The 21485-nt window shown below is 34.3% G+C and overlaps 1 protein-coding gene across 1 annotated transcript; it reads right to left on the minus strand.

Moving 5' to 3' along the window:
- Window positions 1–12748: 12748 nt before the first annotated feature.
- LOC143618398 (G-type lectin S-receptor-like serine/threonine-protein kinase At4g27290) lies at window positions 12749–16658 on the minus strand. Its single transcript, XM_077090629.1, has 6 exons — window positions 16364–16658; window positions 15463–16164; window positions 14485–14642; window positions 13884–13921; window positions 13287–13437; window positions 12749–13045 (listed from the first exon to the last, which is right to left on the minus strand). The coding sequence occupies exons 1-6, from the start codon at window positions 16656–16658 to the stop codon at window positions 12749–12751; spliced, it is 1641 nt and encodes a 546-aa protein (XP_076946744.1).
- Window positions 16659–21485: the final 4827 nt, after the last annotated feature.

Consider the following 21485-nt stretch of genomic DNA (forward strand, 5'->3'; position numbering starts at 1 on the left):
CGAACATGTTACCGAAACTATGTCGTCACCAACTTCTGAAGGAAAATACTCCAATAGTTGAGGGGGAGAGTTATATTCGTCAAATTTTAGGAAGTACCTTATTTCCAGATGTTATTCCTAATGTATATGCTGCCAGCACCTCGTACTCACACAGTACGGCGACATCTGAATTGAAAAATCCCCTAACTGAATTCGTTGAAAATTTATCAAACTTACCCTTCACTAGTTCCTTTCCCGAACAACCGATTCCATCAAGAATTCAGCAAGATCATCTAATTGAGAATTTCATGGGTCCTCTTGAATCAGGTGTGTCCACCAGAAGTCAGACCGAACACACAAACAGTTGCTTGTTCTCGTGTTTTATCTCTAAGATTGAGCCGAAGTCTGTATAAATGGCTCTTCAAAAACCAAGCTGGGTGGATGCTATGCATGAAGAATTGAATCAGTTTGATAAGCTAAAGGTTTGGAGGTTGGTTGAGTTGCTAGTGGGAAAGAAAGCGTCTAACACAAGATGGGTTTTCCGAAACAAGCAAGATGTCATGGGGGTTATTTTAGAAACAAGGCACGGCTTGTCGTTTGCGGTTTTCGTCAGGTTGAAGGTTTAGACTACACTGAAGTGCATACTCCCGTGGCTAGACTTGAAGCCATTCGGATTTTTCTGGCATATGTTTCATTCATGGGTTTAACAGTTTATCAGATGGATGTTAAAACCGCGTTTCTGTATGGTGAAGTTAAAGAGGAGATTTATGTGGATCAACCACCGGGGTTTGTTGATTCAAAGACTCCCACTCATGTCTACAAGTTAGATAAGGCACTGTATGGTCTTCATCAAGCTCCTCGGGCATGGTATGCTACTTTGACGGCTCATCTTCCGGGTCATGGCTACAAAATAGGAACCATTGATCAAATTTTATTCCTTAAAACCGTTGGGAAAGACTTGATTTTGGTTCAAATTTACGTCGATGACATTATTTTTGGGTCTACAAGTGTTGACTTGTGCTCTGAATTTGAAGAGGTGATGAAGAAGAGGTTTGAAATGAGTTCGTCGGGGGGAAACGAAAACGTTTCTAGGGTTGCAGGTACGTCAGAGTTCGACGGGGATCTTGTTGCATCAAGGAAAGTATGTTGAAGATATGCTTGCAAAATTGGAATTTCAAGATTCCAAGAGTGCGACAACTCCTATGGCGGAAAGACCTCATCTATCCTCTGATCCTGAATGGAGTCCCGTAGATCAAATATACTATCGATTGATGAGCGGGTCCCTGATGTAACTCACTGCAAGTCGCCCTGACATCATGTTCGCTGTCTGTCAATGCTCCCGTTTCCAGGCTAACCCTAAACTCTCTCGTTTAATTGTTGTTAAACGTATTTCTAGATATATGAAGGGACAACCGAAGCTGGGTCTTTGGTAACCCAAAACCTCATAATTTGATTTATATGCTTTTGCTGATAGCATTATGGTGGAGATGATATTGACAGAAAATCAACATCCGCGGGCTGTCAGTTCTTGGGAGATCGTCTCATCTCGTGGCAATGCAAGAAACAAAAAACGGTGTCCACATCCACTACCGAGGCTGAATATGTTGTTGCGTCAGCTTGCTGCTCACAACTTATCTAGATGCAACATCAATTGCTAGATTACGGTTTGGAATTTCTTGACACCCCTATCTTTTGTGATAATGATGCTGCCATTGCAATTGTTAAAAATCCGGTTCAGCACTCAACGTAACATTCGTTAATTTTCAAAACCGAAAACCCGACCTGTTTTAAATTTTTGGTTTTGTTTCTATTTAAATTTATATATTTTTATAATATTATTAATTAATCTCAATGTTCGTTAATGTATTTTATCTGATCATTTCTATGCAATTATACTTTTCACCACCCTTGTAGTATTACATACTCATTTAAAACATTCATAATCAAGATCAAATATTTATGTACATGCCCCATGCAATATACTAGAATTATTATTTGACTACTACTACTACTTTTAATATTATTATTATTATTATTATATATTCATATTATGTTACTTAACAAATAAAAAAACTAATTAATTAATTAAATAAAATTTATTAAATGAGTTAAGCACTTTAAAAACCTTTTAAACCATTTTTAATTTTTTTTAATTATATTAAATATGATTAATTTTCATAAATTCCATAAGACATAACAACTTCATATTTTCACTATAAAATAAGGACAAATCCTCCATTATTTTCACACCTCAATCCACTATTTTCTTAAGATTGAAAGCATCAACAAGTAAGTTTTATGATTCCATGCATTTTATAGTTTTTGTTTTGATTTAATGTTGAATGTTCATAATTTGTTCTTCATGATCATGTTACTTTTATCATAAAAGTCTTATATTTTGGTTTTAAAAATCATCATGGATATCCAATATAAACACTTTGATTTTTTCTAAATCCTGGATCAAACCTAGTTATTTTGCAAGAACAAGCATGAATGTATATTTATCTAAATCTTATGATTTGTTGATCATCATAAACTTATATACTTTCTTCTAAATATGATGATTTATAAAAAAAATTCTTTTATTTAAAATATTTTACAATAGATATAACATACTTGATATCTTTAAATTAATAATTGAGTAAATTAATTATTATTTATTGTATTTTAGCATAAACTAATATTTATAATTTCTTTAAAAGTATTTCATGCAAAACATTTAAGTTAATTAATTAGTAAATTAATTAATTATGTTACTTGAAAAAAAAACGTTTAATCATAAATTATTATTAATATTGTTATTTAATCTTATATTAATTAGTTATAATTATGTATCTACAAATCATTCTTCAACTAATAACATCAAATGTTTTTTTATAAACTTTAGTTATTTATGTTAACCTCATTAAAATCCCCAAGTCCCCATTTGTCATAAGTTAATGATATATATATATATATATATATATATATATATATATATATATATATATATATATATTAAAATAATGCCTAATTTCTAACACTAGTATTATTTAACTTTTATAATCCCAATAGTTAGTCTTTAAATTTTGTATTTCCTTTTTATTTATAGTTCGTGATGTTCGATCGTTTCCATTTCCTTAAACCCGCTTTTGGTTATTAGTTCAAGTTATCTTCAATCTCAAAGGTGAGTTTCTCACACCCCCTTTTTATTCTTTTACTACTTTTGGGGGTAGTATATATATCCTATCAACATTACAATTTCGTTTATTCATTATTTACAAACTACAATTCGTTACATGGACTTATGTGTTTATTTACTTACTTGCTCAAGGATTACGTGCTCATGGTTTCCTCATTAAGTATGATCATACGCCCCCCTATGCACTCAGGACCTCAATGTTATGAGTGGAATAGGGACCCGATCCGAGTACGTTGGTTATTACCAACGGAAAAGACACTTACTTGCGCTATTATTCGAGTACGTTGGTGAACAATCCCAACTGGAAAGGACCTTAATTACTTGCTCATTTACTCATGTTCATGGAATTGTAGATTTTTATGTATTTGTATCAAAACTTGTGTGAACTCACCAACTGTTCATTTAGTTAACATTATTTTATATGTATGCTACAGGTACACTTATTAGAGGATGAAATGACGAAGACATTAGAACTTAGGGTATTTTAAATAAATGGACAAGTTGTTAAATTGTTATCGTATTTTCCTAGTATTTCTTGCTACAAACTTGTGTACTTGACGTTTAAATTAATTAATGATAAGATTGTCACTTAATAGTGTCACATGTGTTTTGAGCAATCCGTACGTCACACTCAAGCTTTCCGCTTAAGCCGGGGTGTTACATATTGGTATCAGATTCGAGATTATAAGATAGGACATTAGACGTAGTGTTCTAGTTGGTTATAACTTATTTTAATTTATTTAGGGTTGCATGATTAAAAAATTATGGCCCTAATTGATTGTTCAATGCACATTATTTGGTTATTATTGATTTGTTTATGCTTCATGTACACAAATGTTATACTTCGCCTCATGTACACAAAGCACACATAAGTCCAAGGCTTATGCCTAAAAACAAAGATTTTTCAAACATTTTCAATAATCGATTTTTATTATGGTGTTCCGATATTTCTTCTTCTTAAAGATGGTTCTTTATGGCGGGTATGTAGTAAACTGTAAGGTGTAACATCCCGTTTTTCTAGTTTTGGTTAATAAACGAAAGTATAAGTTATTATGAGTCGGGCTAGTGTTGGGTTAAATGGATATGGGTTATGGACTTGGGTTATGAAGGAAGGAAAGACCATGGGCCTAAGCCCATGATCCATAATTATATAAACATTAATTACCAAGTAATTCTCATTTTACACACATTACATACACCTCCCAAAACACACACTTAGCTCTCTCTCATATTGCTCGCTCGCTCTCTCTCTCTCTCTCTCTCTCTCTCTCTCTAGCCGAAATCACCAAGGAAACCGATCCCGATCCAAGGTAATGATAGTATGATACTGTATGAGCTTAAACCCGTTAGATATAGTCACGAAACGACGATCCGAAACCGTTAAATTGTTAACGTCACGAGATCCGGTTGGAATCGGGTATAAACCGAACCAAAGATGAGCATAGGGATCACCCTAGCTCAGATATGGATCGAACGAGACGAAAAACGATGAAAAACGAGTTAAAACTTGTTTTTTTGGCGAATCCGTGGTTTTCCGGCGACGGCGCCGGAAAAGGTTATACGAGGTAAGAGATGTCAAAAATGTTCTGACATTCTCTGATCTAACCCTAATTCGATAAGGGGAAGTTAACGAATTAGAGGTAATTTGTTAACGGGGAGTTTACGAATTAAAAGCATTTCGTCAAGCGGTTCGTTAAGGATAAGTTAACGAACTAGCTCCCAGTTCGTGTTGACCATTCGTTAAAAGAAATAACGAACTAGAAGATTTCAATTCGCTACATGGACTGGTTCGCTATATGGACTGATTCGTTAAGGTCCAGTTCGTTATAAGGTCCAATTCGTTTAAATAACTAGTTCGTTAAAGGGTTCAATTCGTTACGAGAACTAGTTCGCTAAGATAAGCCAATTCGTTAGAAAAGCCAAGTAACGAACTGAGTTTAACATAATGAGAGAACAGTCCCTGGACTTAAAAAAGAATGAGATAATTACACAATAACCCTCAGACTTTGATAATTTATGAAAGATACCTTTAAAGGTTAACGAGTAACGATTAACTAATCGGTAATGGTCCAATGAAGTAAAACTGACTTAGATACGGGAGATTAATTATGTAGATGATAAGAAGAGCTAGAGCCGTATTTAATATATGTATGGTTATACAGTTAGTCGTGCTCAGCTCAGGAAAGGATTGACTATAACCGGTGAACATAATCGCGTTCAGGTGAGTTTCTAGCCCCACTTCCTTGTTATATTTTCGGGGATGTGTGCATACTCGATGTGATAGTTAATACACTTACCTTAAGTGGTAAGTGTATGCCTTGTATGATTTACGTATGATAATTGCTTGACGGTGCGTGAACGATCTTCGGATATTGCAAGTACCGTCATGTGGAAGTTAAGGATATGGTTGAAATATATAATGAATGAATGATGTATGTATGAATATATATGGTGTATAGATGATGTATGAATGAATGAATATGATGTATGAATGATGTAAGTATGATATGTTGGTGGTACGTGAACGCTCTTCGGAGATTGCACGTATTGTCAAGAAAAGTAAGTAAAGACAGGTATAGTACAGTTGAACGAAACAAAGGGACCAGACCCGAATAATATCTATGAGGATAGGGACCAGACCCTTATAATATCTGTAAGGATAGGGACCAGACCTTTATAATATCTCTGATGGTAGGGACCAGATCCTAACAATATCTGTGATGTTGGGACCAGACCCTTATAATATCTGTGAGGTTATAGGGCAGAAGACACTTTATATAGTATGGATAGTTATGCAAGTAAAAGTAAAGTATGAATAATATACACACATTTGGGCACGTGTGCAAGTATGAGAACAGATTGTATGTCGTATGATTAACTAGAACTCACTCAGCGTAGCTGACTTTTAGTATATACATAGGTGAGTAGATTGAGGCAGCTTGCATGAGGGGAAGCACATGGCATGAACTGGAAGAAGCTGGCATCTCAAGAAATGTTACGTTATTTTAAAGGCAATATTTTATGTTTAAATGATTGAATGCCCGTTAAGACAAGAATGGATGGTTATGTAAGATTATGATTTGAATGATTTAATTTTCCGCGAATGTTTTTATTAACTCTGATATTTTGAACTATGTTTATGAGTAAATCCAAAGTCCAAAGTAGGGCACCGGTAACGGGGCCTTACATAAGGGGGCGTGTTTGTTTTCCGAAACTCTTAACACCAAGGTTATTTAAACCTAAGGATAAGCAATGCGTATAAATCCCAATCAGACGCGGGACCCGGTTGCTTACCTGGAGAGTTAGGAAAGGGCATGAACTCTATTAAGCCAAAGCTTACCATTTTCAATGCCATATGAATATGGTTGCACTCCTAAGGTTGTCATACAAGTCATGGTGGTTCATGCGACATGTGACTTCGACCCTCAATGTTTTACAATGTGTTTTATTTAAAAGACTGTCAAGTCGTGGTGATACACGAATATCCAGCTTTTGGTTCGATGTGATTACGTATATTGATTTTTTTTTGTGTTGTAATACGAGAATAGTAGAATTTCAACTCGTTTTCATTATTTATTATTACTGTTTAATACTGAAACTTCGAAAAGTCATGGTGATACATGAATTGTCGAGTTTCAAATTGATTATTTTCTTTAAATATGCATTTATTAATACGATTTAAAATTGAAACTTTGAAAATTCATGGTGATACATGAATTGTCGAGTTTCAGTTTGATTATTTTCTCTATATATATTCACTTATTATTACGATTTAAAATTGAGACTTCGAAAAGTTATGGTGATACATGAATAGTCGAATTTAAGTTCAATTATGTTATTATATTCCTTTACTATCATGGTGTAGAATTTCAATTCAACTTCATTACTTATACTAAGTTTGATATATTTTCCATGTTATTCAAAAATTTGTTAATTTTTTTTATAGATACGAACATTCAATTTCTATTTCGAATTTTGTTTCATGCGATTTTATATCTTTACTTGTTTTCTTTAAAGATTTATATAGATTGATTTTGATGTTTCTTTCAGTCGATAAAACGAATTTCATATTTACGTCTCAAGCCATGCAAATCATTCACGTGTCGCGGCATGTCTTCTTGTTTTCCTCGACGTCGCCCTCAAAACTCAACTCACGAAGTGACAACTCATATTATCGCACTATTGGCCACCTGATCCCAACCATGACCCAAAACCCATCAAAACCCGTATTAACCATGACAGTTAAGGGTGGCAAACCCAACCCAAATGGATTGTTTTGGGTCAAGATGGATAAACATTAAAAGTAAAATCGGTTAGGATGGATCATAAAAATTCTTCAAGTGGGTCAGGATGGGTTGGAAATATACAAGTGAGTTTCATTTATAGGTTAAAATGAGTCAAAACAAAATATCCAAGTTATCCAAAATTTATCTAATTCAAAATATCCAAACTCTCACGTGCGAAACAACACTCATCCGAAACCCAAAATACGATCAAAATGAAACAAAAACCCCGAACCGATTAAAACGAAACAAAAACGGAACTGAACCGAAATAGAAAAACGACCAAAATGAAACAAAAAAACGGGAATGAAACCGTAAAACTGACCAAAACGAAACAAAAAAGCGAAATGTAACCGAAAAGCTAACCAAAACTAAACAACAACAACAAATCGATCAAACGGAATTAAAACTGAATCGAAATAGAAAAACAACCGAAACGAAACAAAAAATCCGATATGAAACCGAAAAGCTGACCAAAACGAAACAAAAAAACGAAATGCAACCGAAAACCTGAAATCAGTACAAAACAAACACACCGAATCGACCTAAACAAAACAAAAAAAAACAAAACGAAACTGAACCGAAATAGAAAAACGACCAAAACGAAACAAAAAAAGCGAAATGCAACTGAAAAGCTTACCAAAACAAAACAAAAACACTGAACCGACCAAAGCGAACCAAAAACACCGAAACGAAATAGAACCGAAATAGAAAAATGACCGAAATGAAACAAATTGAAATTGAAAAACTGACCAAAAGGAAACATATAAAAACTAAATGCAATTTAAAAACCGGGCCAAAACGAATCAAAAACACCGAACCGACCAAACGAAACAAAAAAACTGAAACGAAACTGAACGAAATAGAAAAACGACCAAAACGATGCAAAAAACCCGATATGAAACCGAAAAACTGACCAAAACGAAACAAAACAAAAAAAAGCGAAATGCAATAAAAAAGCTTACCAAAATGAAATAAAAAAAACTGAAACATAGCCGACCAAAATAAAACAAATGAATCGAAACGAAACAAAAAAACGAAATGAAACCGAAAAACTGACTAAAACAAAACAACACTGAAACTGAAAAAACCGAGAAATCGAAACCAAAATCATTGAAACCGAGCAGATATCGAAACCGACCGAAATGAAAAAAAAAACAAAACCGAACCGAAAAAAACTCCCAAAAAACTCGAACCTGAACCGGTACAAAACAGTTTTTTTTTAATGAACGAGGATGATGGGGGAAACATTTTAGTTAACTTACATTTTGCGTTTTTATTTATATTTTGAGTTATTCTTTTTTAATAGTTTTTTTAAATTTTTTTTAGGGGTTTTTAAAACTCTTTGTATGTCAACATTCACTTGGGTCAAGATGGGTTAGTTTTACCCATCTTGACCCATATCCATCCTAACCCTCTATTTTAAAAATCCATCCTAACCGCATATCCATCCTGACCCATACCCATCCTGACCCATCACCCAAATCCAACCCAACCCACTCTCATTGCCACCTCTAATGACAGTAGATCCAATAACTGTGCTTGAACCGATCCAAAACCCAACACAACTCTTGGACACTAAACGTACCCCAACAAAAAGCTTGGCACAGGGACACACCCTTTGTATAACATGTGTGAATCCCACCACTCCATTAACATACAAGTGTGATAATTTCAGCCACCACCTCTTACCAAAAACCTATACATATTCAACATCACATATTCCCACAACCTGTTACACAACCATTTATCCCAACTATATGTCTTATGCTTGTACTTCAAGCATGCTATCATTGCAGTGACCCGAGTACCCCCGCAATACTCAAAAAGCCCAAATTTGTTTCAATCATGCAATATCTTAAACCACATCCTTCGATCACTTGGAGCTCACTCGTAGCCTTACACCCCTACTTAGCCCCTTCATACTCATCAAACATACTTATTTCTATTGTTTAAAAAAAAATACGTTTCTCCGCATTCTATATATATATATATACACGAATATCTTATACTTGTAATTTCAAATCCTCAAATTATTTTAAAAATAGTTAATTAACAAGTACGTAATCAAGTTGATGTCCTTCAAAAAAACTTTAAGTCAAAGATATGGTTATTATTATTATAAATATCGCTATTATCATTATAATTTCATTACTACTATTATGGTCACTAGTATTATTATTACCACTATAATTCTTTTTATATATCTAATTTTTCAAGGTTAAATGAAAACGTTAAATAAAGTAAAATCGTTGTTTCAAACAAATCCTAAGCCTTGAGACTATTATATTATTATCATAACAGTTCTAACAAAACGTGTCATTTTTAGTTAGCGATTCTCTTTAAAGTTTTCATAGGACGCCGCCATAAGGGAAACCTTTATTTTACATTAGAAATTTCATAAAGTGTCATAAATTTTAGCACTAGCTAAGAAATTTTTATTATTATATTTATAAGTTTTTCAAAAGTTATTATTATAAAAGCATCATATTTCTTTCGATTTTCATAAACTTAAACGAATTTTAAAGTATTCATTTTCCTCTTCCCCTTCGTTGACTTCAACAATTCCAGTTAAGAAATTATGGCACCACCTTCACCATAACCTTCATACCTCAAACCTACCGTCGAGAAGAAAAGTATCGCAAGTTTCGTCTTTTTTTCATTTTTATTTTTATTATTAATTTCTTTTTTTCATATATATATATATAGGGGATGGATCTTGCGAGAAGTGATATTACAGCGAGAAGTGCGAGAAGTGAATGTGTAACTCCATTAATCCCTAATTTTTCACTCCCTTGCTTATGGTGTTACCTACATGTATGTAGGTTGGTTGTATTTATGTCTTAATACACAATCAAACCTACCTATACACATACAAATGTACCGAGCCACATTGAAACCTACGTACCTACACACATACAAACATACGTACCTACACACGTACATACGCCCCAACACATGTACATACGCACCTACACAACACACCTACACATAAGAAATGGAGTGAAATTAGGGATTAATGGAGTTACACCTTCACTTCTCGCTGTAAAAAAACTTCTGAAATAATCCAATACCTATATATATATATATATCATACTATTTTAACATAGGGTTGTTCCTTCACTCTACGCTAAGGGTTCCTTCCACCAAACTTTTATATTTTGACATCTTTAGTCCTTGAAGTTCCAAAAATGCATTGTTAGCTATTTTAAGCGATTTTAAGAGTTTCTAAGGACTATTTGGCATGATTTAAAGTTATAAAATCATAAACTAAGTTAAACACAATAAAATAATGACTATAAGTTTCTATTAATACGAAATATCCAAATTACGTTTTCGAATCAGGTAAACAAATACGAATACAAATACGAAAGACCCGAAATGCTACAATGAACCGAGTAGCTATTTTAAGGCCTTAACCAAGAATGTGTTCTTTCTATGAATACCGAGATCGATTCGATAAACAAGAATATAACATGGACGTTAGTCGAACTTCCAAATGGTGCAAAATGTATCAGGTTGAAGTGGGTGTTCAAAATCAAACAAAATGCGGATGGAATATTAACAAGTACAAAGCTCGTTTGGTTACAACGGGTTATGTGCAACAGCCCGAGATTGACTTTGATGACGGTAGCCCGTATCGAGACCGTTTGGCAACTAATTGCATTGGTTGTATCTAACGGGTGGGAAATCCACCATCTTGATTTAAAAGCGGCTTTTCTACATGGTGAATTGAAAGAAGTTGTGTTCATTTCACAACCCGAAGGATACGAGAAAAAAAGGCAAGGAGGCAAAAGTTTACAAGTTGTCAAAGGCCTTGTATGGGTTAAGGCAAGCTCCCCGAGCTTGGAACACAAAATTCGATTACATCCTATGAGACATGAAGTTCAAAAATGCTCCAAGGAACAATCGATTTACCAAAAGACGGATGGGAAACATTTTTTGATCGTGTCCGTGTATGTGGATGATTTATTTGTGACATGTACAAGCTCGAGTATAATTTCCGATTTCACGAAGGGCATGGCAACCAAGTTTGTGATGTCAGATCTCAGGAAGTTAACCTACTATATCGGAATTGAAGTATTCCAACGAGAGGACTGGATAGCAATTACACAAGAAGGATACGCCAAAAGAATTCTAAAGGAGACCGGTATGCAAAACTATAATCTGTCTCACGTCCCGATGGATCATGTTGTGAAATACTCAAAAGCCGAGAATGAAGTCGAACTCGATGCAACCGAGTATCGAAAGGTAGTAGGTTGCTTACGGTATTTATTACACACTCGTCCAGATATGGAGTACTGCGTGGATATTGTTAGTCAATATATGCAAAGCCCACGAGAATCTTATGGTATGGCAATACGACACCTATTGAGATATTTGAAGAAAACAACGAGTTGCGGGATCAAGCACAAGATGAATGGGTCCAAACGACTTGTCGGGTAAAGTGATAATAGTCACAACATTGATGAGGATGATGGTAGAAGTACCACCGGCCACGTGTTTTATTACGGGCAATCTCCAATTACATGATGTTCACAAAAGCAAGCGACAGTTGCACTCACATCGTGTGAAGCCGAGTACATGGCGGCTTCAGCATGCGCATGTCAAGTCGTATATCTCCGAGAGTGTTGTTGAGCGAGTTGACAGGAGAAGCATTGCAGAAAGTTGTGTTAAAAGTTGATAACACATCCGCAATAGCCTTTGTGAAAAATCCGGTTTTTCACAATCGACCAAATCATATAAAATCCCGTTTTCATTTTTTGAGCTATATTTTCTTGTTATAATATAAGTCGGTTATTTCTAAGTTGTTTTTATAAATCTTACATGTTATGTTCCTTTCTTGAGTGCACCTTGTAGCTCTCATAACTGGAAACAAAGATAAATCAGCAATCAGCTGGTTTTAACCAATTCGAGGTTCCGATATTGAAGAATGGTTCTTGGAATAGATTAGCAGAACCAACAAAAAAAAAGTATTTTGTAAGATGTTGTATCTCATCTGTATGTCTAAACTTTAGGACACCCGAGCCACGAAGAACAAACGCGATCACTAGTGAAATTTGGAATTCCCGAATTGATATAATTCAAACCGTCTTATTTATAGAGTTGTTGATCACTAATATTAGTGACATGAAATATGAATATTAACATACTAGCTAGTGAGAGGTCTTTAGTCAATCAAAATTTAATATCTACCCGAGCCTTTTATTTTCCTTACTTAATATATATATTAATAACTACACCATAATAAGTTTTTTCCTGGATAATATGGTGATATTTCTTCTAGTACGTTGCAAATATCTTATTACCTACCATCTAACATTGAAATGGTTAGTTCATTATTAGAATTATTCCCATATGATTGTGCAGTATCTTGCAAACCTTCTCCAACATAAAAACCAGGTTCTTTGGGTGAAGGCAAGGTACCCTCACTCCCTAACATCAAGATCACGGAAGTCATAGTCGGTCTATCTTCAGGGCGGCGTTGGACACACAACAAACCAATATGAATGCATCTTTGAACCTGAGATACATTGATTGATTCACCTAGACACTTAGCAACCAACTTTAAAGATCTGCCTTCATTGTAGAGTCCCCATGCCTGTCAAGATCAAATAACACAAGTTATGTTTTGGTATTCCACGTACATGGGCAAGTTGCAATTAAAGAATTAACCAACTTAATTTGTTCTCGTTTCTATTCAGATTACTAGCTTTGTTCAAAGTAGTAGCACATCATCTTTTTTAAACCATGACTAGATTAATTACCCTTTCATTCTTTTTATTTTAATGTTTTAAACCATTGATATAATTTGCATTTCTAAATTTCTTGCAACAACTCACATGTCCCATAAGGTTATTGAAGTGTTCTCTGTGGACGAATCCTCGGTTTTTCACTCCACATATGATTTCCAGAACCACTACCCCAAAGCTATATACATCTGATTTAATCGAAAAGACACCGTCCCTTGCGTACTCTAGAGCCATGTAGCCACTGTCATAAATCAAGGTCATTTTAAATAGTTCGCAATATAAAATGGAATAGATGAGTGTACACGAATCTCACTATGTTCCAACCACTCTATTTGTGTTTACCTCTATCTGGTTTCCTTCAAAACTTTTAGTTGTGCCAAAGTCTGATATCTTTGGGTTCATATCCGTGTCAAGCAAAATGTTGCTAGCTTTTAGATCTCTGTGTATGATTCTAAGTCTAGAATCTTGGTGTGGTAACGTGATGGCCAATCAATGAGTTTGCTTCGACTTCTATTAAATATGAAGAAATCGAGGCTTTTATTTGGCATGTATTCATAAATCAACATATTTTCAGTTGCCTCGATGCAATAGCCTAAGAGCTTTACAAGATTGCGATGTTGTAGTTTAGATATTGAAATAACTTCATTCTTAAATTCGTGAATTCCTTGAGTGGATGTTTTAGCTAACCGCTTCACTACTATTTCCTTTCCATCTTCGAGTACACCCTAACACATAACAAATTATATTTGTTTAATTGACAATTAATAAAATCGGTAAGTAAACTTGTATAACTAGAGATTCACGAATATATATATTGTTAATAAAAATAAAAATTATTGTCATAGAGGACCATAATACAAAGTTTATTATTAATTAATTATATTAGCTTATATATAAAGGTTATTATTAATTAATTAACCTATGAAGAAAAAGTCATAAAACCACATAATTAAATAAATCCAAGAAGTGAAGGCAACAAATGTATGTTTTCAGAAGTCAAGGCCGGCATTATTTGTTTAACTTAATAGTATTATATATAATTGGTCAAAGTTAACGTACAAATGAAATTAACATTTTAATTGTGAGAATCACGGAAAGTATATATAAGTAGAGTAACTATGTAATTACATCATAGACTAACATAGTTTTTACATAATTACTTAACTTGTATATATAATTACTTTGTTTGATTCTCACAATTAACACGTTAATTTCATTTGTATTTGATCCAAATGCATATATAGTAACACATTAAGTTACGAACGCCATATGTACAACGTAGGAATACCTTGTAAACAGGACCATAACCGCCCTCACCAAGTTTGTTATTCATTGAAAAATTGTCTGTAGACTTAAGTAATGTAGACAGGCCGAACAGTGGAAGCTCTAGATCTTCGTCATCACTTCTGTTTTTTCGATCATGTTCAAAAAGGTTTTTGGGTGTCCCTGTAAAGTGGATAATTCTTGTAAAAGAACTAGCAACACTTGGTGCATATATGTGACTAAATGATTCAGTACATTTGGGTAATATTTAACGGTTTTTGATTTGATAATAAAGCACAATGTTATTAGCCAACCTATAAAGAGTATTCAAATTACTTCATACCTTTTTGAGCTTGCTTCTTCCTATTGAAACGATAATATAAGCATATCAACACGAGGATGAATAAAACCATAAATGCTATGGGGACATAACTCGTACTCTTATCCTTGTACTTGAGCTTTTACTGCTTTCGATCGAGTCTACACAACACATAATGTTCAGGTGATCGGTATAAAGATAGTTATAATTATAAAAAGGGTCATGCTATAGCTACATAATCCCCATATGATTTCACGTCATCAAACGGCCGCCAAAAAACATTCAGACTACAGTTTGACAAAAAAAAATCAAGCTTTGAAAATTATTGGTCATGACGGCCTTTTGAACAATTTGGATAGTCGTGCTAATTCGAATGGGGGTCAAACTTTGAAAAATATTCTTTGGTATGGCTGTTTAGACGATATTCAAAGTCGTTCCGGCCATAAACGATCAGACTTCAAAATATTTTGGACAAAACAGTTGTACGACCTCTATCCGGACAGTCGTTTGAAATAATGTAGGAATAGATGTCAGACGTGTTTGTATAGATGACCCATATGAAAAAGAATGTTTTGATTAATTTACCCAACTCTCAAGGTGCCATTCGTATATAAAGAGTGTCCCCATCTTTCGCAAACGTTCTGATATCAACTAGGTCACCGAACCATAGCAAGCAACCACTACCTGCGCCCGAGACATTGGAATTTGTGTATGCACTACATGAACAATTGCTTTTGCACATCTTCTCACATTCCACAAGAGTCATTGTCTGGTTATACCATGACCACCGAGTGTCGGGTAATTTCAAGTTAGAATATTTGTTGAACCCTTCCCCCGGACCACAATCCAAAGGGATGGTGCGTTGACACCCTTGTGACGAATCTGCAGCGCTTCCGGGATCAAGGGATTTGGGTTCAAATCCCTTCATACATTCACAAACTGGGGAATCGTCAATGTTGCACCTCCCATTTGGCCCGCACACAGCGTACTGATCACATTGATCGATTTCAGGGGCCAAGAAGACGTTCCATTTGTGTTTGTTATCATCCCATAACAAGCGTTCCAAACGACCATTTGGGTGTAACACCACCCGCATTAATACTAAAGCATTTGTAAGATCAAACTGGAAGTAAATTTTTTTTTGATTAATAACAAAGGTGTAGTTGTACATCGGGTTCTGTCTCAAACTAGAGTTTCCGTTCCATGGAGCTGCCCGGAACTTTATTTTCAAACTGTCCATTAGGATCACCTGAGGATAACCTCTGGTATCAATCCCATAAGAAAAATTACCCGTAGCCGGATCATCATCAGATTTCCACGACGTGAAGCGCCTTTCAATCCCTGTAACCAAATTCCTGCCAAGTTTCATTCCAGGAAGTAAAGTACCTGTCAGAAAGTCGAAACTTTGCCATACAAAGTTTTCTTCACTGATGGAATCGCCTTTCTCGTAAATTATAAAGTTGCCTGTGCTAGAAGCTGACCAATCGAATTACGTACTGATGTGGTGCTGGATGAGCTCCATAGTACATTGCCCGTGGTGGCGTCCAGGAGACTTAAAACTCCTGAAGGGTGAGCGTTAGCTCGCCTGAGGTATGCGTGAGTGGTGCATCCCCATTGGCTACCCATACAACGGTTCCGTAAGATCTCTTCTTGTACCAAATTCCGACATAATGTTTTGTGGAGTTGTCGGGGCTAAAGAAACCAAGTTCGAAGGTTTCCTGTGGCGAAACTATGGTTTCATTATATCTAATGGTTTGATTTGGAGATAGGATGTTTGCAGCATAAGCATGGGTTATTGATGCACAAAGTACAACAAGGAAGGCAAAGATCAACTTGGCCATGGTCACTTTTCTTTCCGCCATTAATGCATCAGTAACCATACTCTTACAATTTTGAAACAAGAACATTTTGATTTAGGTCTGAAAACTAAAAACAAAAGTCCATTTAGATGGTCCCTTGCATAATTATCAATTACGCGTATATATATTTTATTTCATTTTCAGCCTTTCAAAGTCATCATCCAAGATATAAGATCAAATAATCGCGCTATATATTAAAAATAGTGTCATTGAATTTTAATAATCTCTAACTTTAACTTATTGACTGACGTCAAGACGAACTTTAAGGGGAAAGCCGTAATTAAATTGTGTATACATCATGATAAAAAAGAAAATTAGACACACTCGCACCCCATCTCTATAGAAGTGTTAACAAACGGTCAAAAACGACTAGATTGATTTCTAACAGTCCTAACCAGTTATCAACCTAATAGAAAAACCAATTTCGGTTAACCGGTTATAATTGGTTGTTGCTCGAAAACCCCTAACCTGTCCTTAATCCATGTTTAATTTGGTTACAAGCTGGTTTCATTTTTGAGTCGTTTAACCAGTTAGGAGTTGCAAAGCCTATGGGTATGAACCATATGGACATGCTCATATGGATATGAAAACAAAATATAAATCTATTAAAAATTATGCCCTGAGTAGAAGGTCAAACGGACCCATCAAAGAGACTTTGGCAAGCATCCTGAACCTTGATGATGGAGATGTTTACGTTCTTAACTTCGTAATATATATCTTGGGGAAATTTCAAATATTTTGAAGTTATGTCCTAAGTGGGCCTGTTTTAAACGTATTTGTATTTAATATTTTAAGTTAGATGTTTTAATCCATTATATACATACATGCTTATGCTTATATATATATATATATATATACACACACACTAGGTTATTGACCCGTGTACGACACGGGTGGAAATATAGAAATCATCTAAAAAACACGTTTAATATGAAAGGACAACATAATTTGTAATATGTTTTTTTGGGACGGCAACATGATATTTAGTTGTAAATAGACTGGTACGAAAAAATGATTGTCAAACATAAAGTTAAACCAAAATAACATTCAAAGTGCAATCTTTAGAAACATAATCAAAAGTTGAAAATATAAAATAACTCTTGATAAAGCGTCTCTTATGTATATGTCAACTCCGGCTAGAGACTGATCTTGACTTTTATTAATGATCATAGCAAAACAGTCTGCAACTGGAAACTACATTCTTTTCAATTTAAACGGAAGTTTCTTTTAATCCTAAAGAAGCCTTCCTAACAATCAACACCATGTCCTCACCAAGATAAATATCATACTTTAGAATACAAGCCTAGCCTTACTGATATAAACCTGAATTCAGTTACCCTGTTATAGAATTAATGTAACAAAAAAACATGTAAATAAATTATAAAAAATAATAATTAGAATGTGTAAGTAATAATGAATGCAAAACTATATTTGTTGTTTTGTTTGTAACTTTACATTGCTTATACAAAATTAGCATTTTAAATTTGTCTTACTATTTATAAGGCTACATATAATTGGTCATGTGTAAAAGCGAGGTAGTATATGCTAACTCTTGTTAGAGATTGGTCTTAACTTTTGTTGATGGTTATTGTAAAACAAACTACAACGGGAAACCATTTTCTCTTAAATTTAAACAGAAGTTTCTTATCTCAAGACGTTATACTTGTACCCACTCGGTGCACGGGTATTTTACGGTAATAATATGAAGAAAAAAATTGTATTTCTCATAATTATTAACAAAATTAAAAAAAAAAGTGTCAAACAAAAGTACAAACTTTCAAGTTAACAAAAAATGAGCCCCAACAGTAAAACAAACATAAAAACAATGAAAAGTATTAGTGATAATGATAGCCATACGGGTGGAGATTCAAATTTCATAGCTGTTAACAATGATGGCCAGGAGCTTAACGAGTCGGGTCAGTGGGTTAACCTGATCCACATGGAGGATCCATAACCTACCAGCTAGTTTGCACCACCTACCCACGTTCTTTGATTTTCACAAGCAATTTTATTTCTGCATTATTTTAATTTGTTTCCTATTTCAGTTATTTTAATTTCCTAAATGGTAGTAGTGGTGTACCCATGTTCTAGTTCATGTTTTTCTTTTTCCTATGTAATCCGTATGCAGTTTGAATGAAAGACATAATATTTCAACAAAAACTTTTGTTCTTTCTCTTTGAGATAGGTCGTCCACTGGCAGCTTAATTTTGGCAGATTAAGTGGTGACTGTGGAACCCTATCCGGGTCACGTGGTGATTTTTTGTATCGTGATTTAATAGGTCGCCTTACGGCTAGTTTCCGGGTGGTGTTAATCTGTATCCCGAGAATTACCGTTGCATAAATTCAATTACAACGTTCACTTTTAAGTATCTGGATATCAGTTAAAGCCCTAAAATGTGAGATTGTATCTTTCTGACTTTCTGTTACAAAGGGATATAGTAACCAAAATATATGCAGGATAAAGTAAACCTTTAATACATTGGTTTATGAATTTTCAACTTTTCATTATACAATAGTTTATATGTTGTAACAAAACAAATGAAAATTTAAAAAGAACTTGAATATGACTATAAAATAATATCTTAAGTAAATTTTCCATGCCATCCTTCATAAATTTGTAAAACTGAAAAATTATATTAGAAACAATTTAGCTAGGATGGATATGAAAACTATCAAATACGACAAATAAAAAACAAAAAACCCCAAACAAAATGAACATAATCATATCTACATTATTATCCCAATAAACATCAAAACTTGTAATTGTTTCCAAGATAAATACACGAAAAACAAAAAAATAAATTAAAATAAATATTTAATGCACCCAGCTGTCGCGACCATTCGTATTACCAGTAATCTCCATTTTGGCATTTGGGTTTCGGCTTCAGTTCAAGTTGCGTTTCACCTTAAACCGACACGGCTTCAGTTCAAAAGTGTGTAAATGTGTACCTCTTATGGCTTTTTTCCCCAAATCGATGTCTCGTCCATCTAACCCAACAACCTATTAGAAGCCAACATTTCTGAAAACTCAACTTCACCGACGTCGCGCGGAAGTAGCACATGGTCATGTCATAGGCCCGCTCCATCACAACCAATGTAAAATACAAACCTAACCAATCACGAATACACTGAGGGCAAGGAATCTAAAACTTAAAACCATTAGAATGATTTTTTAAAGCATATGAATTGTAGACATCATAATAGTATATGTTCAAGTAATTAAATGGCATATTTAACATGTAATGTGATTCTATGATATTCTAGAATTATTAAATTTCTGGTTTATTAGCAAGGAAATGGTAGAAAAAATATAGAAAAAAAATGAATCAAGCAGCTAAGCTATCAGTGAAGACCGAAGAAGTAGAGTGGGGCATCAAACATGCATATCAACTGCTTCATTAAAAAGGTTAGGTCTTACATGGCCAGTGCTAAATCTAAAATACAGTAACAGCAAATGCTAATAGAACAATTATGTCTAACTTGAAACTTGCAATCAGCATGCTATATGTACTATGGTGTATTATTCAATTCACTGTTCACATATTAAGAACACCAAATAAAATTGTTGATAGCTTTGGTACAACAACTCACCATTCTAAATAGGCCTCCAAGATCAAGCCTCTTTTTTCCAAAATGATATGATCATCATCACATAACACAAGGCGTTGATGATACCGACTCCATTTTGGCTATAACATGTTTATGCCCAATCCAAATGATACTTTTTAAAATTGTCCCATTTTTGCTTTAACCAAAGTATGTTTTTTTAATACGGGCCCATTTTGACCCGAACTAAATTGTACTTCTTTAAAGAGATTGTTCTGACCCAAACCAAACCAACTTAATGTTTTGACCCAAACCGAACCAACTTAATCCTTTTTAAAACCGCCCTAACATTTTGACAAAAACCAAATTGATACTTTTAAAAAAGGCATGTTTCATTCCGAACCAAACTAATACCTTTTCTGTATGGCCCTTTTTACTCGAACTCATTTTACTTACACCTGAACCCGTTCTGAGCTCATCACCCAAACCCACCCAACCCATTTAGTTTGTCTATCTAAAGTAAATGAATCCAATATGGAACAAAAAAAAAGTAATGTATATGATAAAGTGTAAATGTTTACCTGCTTTTGGAGAAGATGGAAGCGATAGGAATGTTGTTAAAGAACCGACATGGAGAGTTGAATTTAAAACCGATAAAACAGTTGTAAGCATGCCAAGAATCAGTGTACCTGCGGTAACTGCTTTGGAACTGTTTAAAACCGTTGCAAGCATAATCTCAAGGTTTGGCAAAAAGACCAGTGTAACACAAATACGCACAGTAAACTGAAATAAATGAAGCATGGTATTCTGGTATAAATTAATGAAAACAATTTATTCCAAAAAACATTAATATAAACCTTTAGCGCGTATTATGATCCGCCTGCAACGTCTGCCCATTTTCCAAATCATTTTGTCCCTGTAACCTAAAAGATAACATGGCGTTAATACAATGAAAGTGAAAATTCATAACCCGTTAATCTATAATCTGTTCTGTCCCATAACCCATATGTTGCTAACCCGTTATGTTCGGTACCCCATTAACCCATTACCGTTAGCGATAGCAGCTTAATAATCACACGGGCATTTAATCTTCATCCAAAAAACATGTAGAATAATGCATATATAAGTGAAATTAAACTGCTAAGTGATTTATTAAACATGCATGTAATTACAAACATACCATCTTCATCAAGTTGTCCAAGTTCTAACTACTCTCTCAAAGTGCAGACGTACTATAAAATTAGCAATCTATATAGCATTATCAAACTAATAAATAAATTCACACAATTAATGAATAAACTA

The sequence above is a fragment of the Bidens hawaiensis genome, unplaced genomic scaffold, assembly GCF_021521415.1.
Source record: "Bidens hawaiensis isolate Kalapana, Puna unplaced genomic scaffold, B.hawaiensis_p1.1 tig00073333_1, whole genome shotgun sequence".
Taxonomy (NCBI): domain Eukaryota; kingdom Viridiplantae; phylum Streptophyta; class Magnoliopsida; order Asterales; family Asteraceae; genus Bidens; species Bidens hawaiensis.